General features: G+C 40.4%; 1 protein-coding gene across 1 annotated transcript; it reads left to right on the top strand.

Moving 5' to 3' along the window:
• Nucleotides 1–4,632: 4,632 nt before the first annotated feature.
• On the top strand, nt 4,633–5,929 carry LOC108364639 (uncharacterized). The gene is made up of 2 exons (XM_017618395.1): nt 4,633–5,728; nt 5,784–5,929. Exons 1-2 carry the CDS (start codon nt 4,768–4,770, stop codon nt 5,870–5,872), a joined length of 1,050 nt encoding a protein of 349 aa, XP_017473884.1. The 5' UTR covers nt 4,633–4,767; the 3' UTR covers nt 5,873–5,929.
• The last annotated feature ends 2,075 nt before the right edge of the window (nt 5,930–8,004 follow it).

Below are 8,004 nucleotides of genomic sequence, written 5' to 3'. Positions count from 1 at the left end.
GTTTTCAACCGAAACTGTGCATATATGCATTATTTCGGTTTTTTTCGTATGCATTATTTCGGTTTTTTTCATATGCATTATTTCGTATGCACAGTTTCCATATGCACAATTTCAGGGTGCCTGATTTTACCCAAAAATAGTCACTTAACTTTATTACTAATTAAACAGGCACATCATCGGTTGCTGCATGCAGGGACGCAGTCAACCCTCAACCACATTCGACGACGATTCTGGGTGATAAACGGTCGTATAACTGTGAAAAGTGCCATCAGGAAATGTCTGCCATGTTTTCGACAAACTTGTCAACCAATCACACAACTTATGGGTCAACTACCAAGCCTTCAATGCAACGTCTCATTGCCATTTGTCCATACCGGAATAGATTACGCAGGTCCGTTCCAAGTACGCACGACAAAGGGCAGAGGACATCATGCCTATAAGGGGTACATAGCTGTATTTATTTGCCTCGCTACGAAAGCTTGCCATCTAGAGCTTGTGAGCGATATGACTACTGAGGCGTTTATAGCTGCTCCAAATCGTTTTATTGCTACTCGAGGCCTTTGCACAGATGTCTACAGCAATAATGGTACCACATTCGTAGGTGCAAATGCACTTTTGGCCAGCGAACGAGAAGTTTTGAAAGCTCAACTTCAAGCAGCTGCGTCGTATACTTCTCGTCGGGAAATAAACTGGCATTTCATACCACCTGCCGCCCCTAACTTTGGGGGGATATAGGAGGCTGCAGTGAAAAGCATGAAGCTGCACCTAAAACGAGTAGTTGGACAAGCTACTTTAACTTTTGAGGAGCTGTACACCATACTAAAACAAATTGAAGCCTGCCTCAATTCCCGGCCGCTAACCGCGCTCGCTGATGATCCCGACGATCTCACGGCGTTAACTCCGGGGCACTTCTTGGTCGGCAGATCTCTTACAACCAGCCCGGAAGGATATTCATTTAACGCTAATATGACACGTCTGACTAAGTGAAAACAGCTTACGCAGATGTATCATGACTTCTGGGCACGATGGTCGAACGAAAATCTTCAAGGACTCCAAGCCAGAACCAAGTGGCGCCAACAAAAACCCAACATCGAAGTTGGGCAGCTTGTTCTTATTCGAGACGAACGTTCACCGCCAACGCAGTGGCCTTTGGGGAGAATAATGGACACCCATGAAGGATCAGATGGCGTCGTAAGAGTGGTGACCGTCAAAACTAAATCTTCCACGCTCAAACGACCCGTCAACAAACTTTCTATCTTACCAATCGATAAGCCACTAGCAGACGGTGGGCGGCCTGAGGCATTATAACTTCGTCCCCACGTAGGACGAGGTGGGCGGAATGTTCATGAAATCACCGCATATGGCAATCCTATTGGCAGCCAACTAGTTTGACGTTTTTCCTTCGTGTCTTTTCTTTCGTGCATGTTTGTGTTTTCTTACTCACTTACATGTAGCAACTAGCGCACAGACGGAGATAACTTACGTTTCCCATTTACGCGTTTGTTTTGGCAGAGCTTGTGAGAAAGGCGGAGACAACTTATGCTTCACATTTATGCGTTTGTTTTTTGCATGAATATGAACAAAGAATTGAAAAATATTTATTATTGCCCGATGAAAACGAAACTCATGTAAGTAAAACACGAGACACTCGATTTTAATTAATTATTTATTTCCCTACTATGTAGGGCAGCCGTTCACTACAAGTGCGCACATAAAAAGTCCAAATACAAGGGCAGAACTTATTATTTAAATATTAAATCTAACTAATAGCTGTCCGTTGATTGTTGTTGTTGCTCGTTGTCAAACTGAAGCCGTAATGGAGTGTCAGCGCTTTTGATGGGAAATGGTTCGTGTTGGTCGTTATGCTACTGTTTGCGCTGCACCGAACTGACAAAGCGGATGCGCGTGCAGACTAGCGAGCGTCAGCACCTTTTCAGTGGAAGTAGCTTTTCGTTGATCGAGAGCCAATTTGTTGAGAAGTCAATTCGCTGAGAAGTCAATTGCTTACTGTTGATTTTGTTGTGACGAAATGGTAAGCGAATGCGCGTGTTGGCCAGCGGGGTGTCAGCACTTTATGGAAGGGTATCAACCTCTCGCTGGTGTTAACTCTCCCCTTCTAAAATCGGCCGTCCTCGGGCGCGCCATCGTTTTGTCCTGGGGCCTTGGTAATATTATTCTCTATCAAATTTATAACAGTGCGTTTCTGCCGATTCTTCCTCCAGCGAAATATAGTCAGCGCTATGACCGCCGAGATAATCAATCCACTAAGGGAACTAAACATTATGATTGAGTTTATATTAATTTTGTACCTTAGGGTTGCGATATGTCTTAAATTCCGTATGTTGACTTCGTCTAGATATGGTAGCGACAGCGTTGCAATGTGCTCGGTAAACTTAATATCCTGTGCCATGTGAGCCTCCGGAGTCAGTTGGTACTCATTCTTGTGGTTGATGTAACTACTGTCGTTAATGGGCACTTTGCTTTTGAATGTAATTAGGTATGTGCCATTTACGGTGATCATTGATTTGTCTTCTTGTTGTATTTTCGCGTAGCGATTGTTAATTATAACGACACCATCGTCTACCATTTCTATGGGCGATATGTTGTGAGCGGATGTAGTCCTACACGTTGCTGTGTAGTTGTTTAGTAGCTGTTGTAAACATGGGTTTGTCGTGCTTTGAATTTCCTCGCAGAACGTCGATGCGACCGCTTTTTTGCATTTATCAACTAGCCTGTATTGCTTATTACATTTTGCTACTACATTAGTTTCTAATATTATAATCCTATTGTCGTGCACTACTGGGTAGATTCTTGTTTTATTGCATACATTGTTAATTTTTGGATATTTTATTACAAAAACGACAATCTCGTTGTTTTGCAGTATCTTAAGCTTAGAATAATGATATCATTAATGCTAATGGCAAAGCCCTTTTCGGTCTTGATAAAAGTCTCGACTTCTTGGCTATCCAACAGGACAGGGTTTATAATATTAAGTTTCCCTAACGTGATGGAAAGAGCTATGTTATTTAGTTCGGCAATCGCGGCCCTATTTCTGCTACTGATAAGGTTAAATAAATTAGCCGTATCTATTTCTGCTTGTTTAGTGTGTGCTAACAGTTGGTTTATGGTTCTCGTTAGTTTATTGATCTGGATTAGCAAGTCTGAATTTATTTTAATCTGCTGCTCATTTGCATCTATAAGCCTTTCTTCTTTTTTGCTGACCTCGTGAAAATCATCGAAATCTGGGGTTCCTGCAATATACTTAAGGGCGGTGCCAATAAAGTTCAGACTACGAGAATGTCGGTGGTGAATTCTTAGTACTCCTAAAAGATTTGTAATTTGGTCCGAGTCGAGTTGTAGCAGTTTCTTTATGTGCGTATGTGGAAAAAGCTCACCGTAGTTGTTTGTTTCTTCGACGATTTTTACGAATACGGTTAGGTTCGTTTGGTGGGTCAGGTAGTCGTATCCCGTAAAGGTAGCAACCAGTCCGTCAGATATCGGTATATAATTATGAATAGTCTAGCAGCTCCGCTGTGCCGCGGTAGAATATCAGTAACCTGGAAGGAAATGTGTCACCTAAGATTACTTTTGTGAACACGTGTGTTACCAATCAATACAGTGGTCCCTAAATCCTTTGCCACCGTTTTGTCCACATAAACCTTGGAAAATTTATTACCAATGCGTTTGTTAGTTTTGACAAAAACCCTATCACCAGGCTGGAATAATTTCGTTATTTTATTTTCATTACATCTTCGGAGTTCTATGTCCTGCGCTTNTTTTTCCGTTGGCTACCTGCATGATTTTTTTACACAAATTGCACCCACATTTATGAGTGGTCATGTTTTAGAACGTTTCGAAAAATTTAAAACGCACACGAATCAGGTATATAGCCACCCTTAAAAGATGCGCCAATTCATAAGTACCTCTCAGTAAAATATTGAAACTTACGTAGTATTTATAGGTGTTCATTGTTCGATTTTTGTCATTCAACAAGTGTCTCCGAACGCGTAAAGTACGATTTTTTTAAAGTGACGAAAAAGTAATAAAAGTATAAAACCGAAATGAGTGCAAATTGTCCAGAAAATATCAATTTATTTTTTTACGTTTGTGGCAAAAGAGCTTTTTCAACAAATACTGCATTACTCGCTGAGCATGTGGAGCGCGCTTTTAAACTTTATTTTGATTCCGAAATAATTCGCGGCGTTTCGTCGGTCCCAGACAAAATTTGTAAAACGTGCTGCAATGGTCTTAACATGTGGATCCAAGGGAAACGCAGTTCACTTCGTTTTGGTGTACCAATGATTTGGACTGATCCAGGAGAGCACAATTCCGACAACTGTTACGCTTGCGCAAACAAAATATGTAGAGTAAATCGTAAAGGCCTTAAACGAAGAGTTAAAATTGCACAAATACCTCTACCGCATTCGGATGAAATACCAATTCCACCGCTTCCAAGTCCTGACAGAGAAACTTCTTTTTCTATTGAAACAATGGATCAATCGGATTTCACCTATAAACCAACACCAGAAGCCGGCCCATCGAACAAAATAATTCCAATATCACAAGCAAGAATGGACAAGATTGTTGCAGAATTAAACCTTTCTCAACGTGAAGCAGAAAAACCTTGCCCAGCTTTTGAAAGAAGGCAACAATTTGGAGCCTAATGTCAAAGTCACCGGATATCGAAGACGACAATTGCTATTCCAACGGTACTACACACTCAACGAAGGGAACACATTTGTTTACTGCCACGATATAAAGGGACTGATGGAGGCGATGGCCATTAATTATGTCGCAGCTGATTGGCGAATGTTCATCGATTCTTCGAAATCAAGCCTGAAAGTCGTTTTGCTACATAAATATAATAAAAAACCAAGCATTCCCATTGGCTACAGCACAGACATGAGCGAAACATACGATTCCATGAAAATAATTTTGGATAAAGTTTGCTACACTGATCACATGTGGCGGATCAGTTGTGATCTGAAAGTCGTGGCGATGCTAAGAGGTCTCCAAGGAGGCTATACGAAAAACATGTGTTTCTTGTGTCTTTGGGATACCCGATTTAAAGGAAACCAATACGAAACGCATGACTGGCTTGCTCGAGATCCAACGGAGAAAGGACACAACTGCGTAAATGATCCACTGGTGCCAATGGAGAACGTCCTCATGCCCCCTCTCCATATCAAACTGGGAATCGTAAAAAATTTCATCAAGGCCATTGTGAAGCAACCGAAAATTCTTGATTGTTTGAAAAATATTTTCCCACCAATCAGCGAAGCAAAATTGAAGGAAGGTGTTCTGAATGGGCCGGATATACGAAAGCTCATGAAATCAAAGGAATTTAAAGGTGCTTTAGACGGTAATGATTACTTTGCGTGGAGGGCAGTGAAGAAAGTCATACGATATTTTTTGGGAAGTACGCGAGCACACAATTACCCCGCTCTTGTGACCAAGATGTTGCACTACTTCCAGAAAATTGGAGTGAATATGTCCCTCAAAATTCACTTCTTGCATCACCATCTCGAATACTTCAGCAAGCAGCTAGCCTCAGAGTCGGATGAACATGGCGAGCGCTTCCATCAAGTGGCAATGCCAATGGAAACGCGATATAAAGGCAAAAGGCTCGATTCGCTGGTGGCTGAAATTTGTTGGTGGTCGCAAAAGACGTACGATCCCGACAATGAAGATGAAGAAGAAGAATATACAATGGGAGTTTCCTCCGAGGGTAAGTCACAAAAATGAAGTTAACTGACTGATTAAAAACAATTGATTTTTTCCAGATGAAGACAGATCCTCATCCGATACAGACTCTGAACAAGTGGGCGAACCACCACGCAAGAAAGTAAAGGGCGCAAACAAACGAAAATAAGTTTTGCGTTCATCGATTTTTATAACCTATGTATCTATGTAATAACCTAATAATTACCTGTAATAATTTTTAATTTTACGTGTTAATAATAAATAATATATAATAAATATTATCCAAATTCATTGAAACATAAAATCAATATTCTTGTCAAAATGAGATACCTTCACTTAATTGTGAATAAAAGCGAAACGCGTCCATCGATTTTCATGATCTATGTCTCATTTTGCTTAAAGGTTATGTGACTTTGCGTGAAAGTAATACGACTTGGCTTTTTTTCCGTTTTGGATTTTTTATGAATTTAAAAAATAAAAAAATTTAATATTTTAGGCAAAAAATATTTTTTTTCTTCATACATTTATTTTTACCGGCAAAACTGTTGATTATATAGAAAAACGTTATATGAACAGATTAAAGGAATTGTAATTTTTAATTTTTTTAAATTTGTTTGAGCAAAATCGGACTAGTGGTTCTCCAGTTATGTGAAAAAAATACCACCAAAGGTGACAATATCCCCTATATGATAGTTACTAACTTCAAATCGATATATCTCGATTCCTAGACGTGACCCAGCGAAACGCCGGGACACGTATAACTTCTTTTTTACCGATATAACTTTCCCCGGTAGTTTGAACCCTTCCCGATCACTGACCCCTACCATTTGTCTCACAGTGTTACCAATGCGTTTGTTAGTTTTGACAAAAACCCTATCACCAGGCTGGAATAATTTCGTTATTTTTTTTTCATTACATCTTCGGAGTTCTATGTCCTGCGCTTTACTGATTCGAGTCTTCATTTCTTCTTTCAGACTATCTGGAATCGAACTGATAACATCTATTGGTTTTTGTTTCGTGACAGAATGGGCTGATCTGTTGTATTTTACTGTAGCAAGCAAGACTATATCGGTGGTATCGCTTGTTCCTTGCGCTAATTTAATACAGCGCGCAATCTCCGTTAGAGTGCTGTGGAAACGCTCGATTTGTCCGGTAGAACTGCTATGGTATGGCGGTGTCGTGAATGTGTTTATCCCGAAATGATCCCTTAGAAGAGATTGATTGTTTCGGAATTAAAAGATTTTTCGTTATCAAATACTACCGTTGATGTCCCTTTGAAAAAATTTAAAGCTTGCATCATTGGTCCTTTCTCATCTATTATCGATCTAGAATTAATAGGTGAAACTATGGCAAATTTGGAAAATTTAACGATACACGTTACGATATCTGTTGAATATATATCGAAATGCAGGATATCACCGGGTTGTGCGGGTATTGGCGTTTTACCTATTGTAGGGTTTGGGGGATGGCGTTGATACTAGGCTTCAAGACAGATTTTGCAATTAGAAGCGATTTCTTTGGAACTTTTATAGATGTTTGGAAAAAAATAGTGCTTCAAAACCTGCAAGGTGTTTTCCCGTGCTGATCTATGAGCACGGTTGTGCTGAGTAGCAAGAATTTCGACTTGGTCGCTTTTGTTAGTGACGTCTATGACCCTATTCATTGTATGACGGAACTTGACGGATTGGAACATTTTAATTAGTTTATCCTGGATCTGTCCTAATACTGACAGTTCGCAAAATATCCCGTTGAGCACATTGGGGTTTACAGCCGTCTTTAGCAGGTCGAATATGTCGTCCTGCGAAGAAAATGTAATTTCGTGTCGGACCTGTGTTTGAAAAAATTGTTTAGTAGTTTTCCTTGCCGTTGTCCCCGAGTCGAGAATTAGTTGGTTTCTAAGGCAGTTTATTGGGTTTTGCACCGTCGGTATGGTGCGCGTGAGGGATTCCTCACTGTGATTTCATAACCTGCCTAGATAGTGCATTTGCGACGAAATTCTCCTTTCCTGGTTTATAAAAAAAATCGGGGGGAGAACTCCTCTACAGAAAGCCTTCCACCTTTTCATTTTTGCGTTTGAGCTCTTATCTGATATGGCAAAAATTAATGGCTGATGGTCAGTGAAAATATTAAGTTGTCTGACTCCATAAAGGTAGTTTCGCAGCTTTTGCAGGGCCCACACTATAGCTAATAGTTCTCGTTCATTCGTTGCATAGTGCTCCTCTGTACTGGACAATGTTCGAGAAATCATCATAATGGGTCTTCCGCCTTGTGACAAGACGGCACCTACTGCTTGCGAAGATG

Source organism: Rhagoletis zephyria, unplaced genomic scaffold, assembly GCF_001687245.7.
Source record: "Rhagoletis zephyria isolate East Lansing unplaced genomic scaffold, Rhagoletis_zephyria_1.1 Rzeph_scaffold_01618, whole genome shotgun sequence".
NCBI lineage: Eukaryota > Metazoa > Arthropoda > Insecta > Diptera > Tephritidae > Rhagoletis > Rhagoletis zephyria.
The sequence above is the reverse complement of the archived record's forward strand: the minus strand, read 5'-3'. Positions and strand labels throughout refer to the sequence as shown.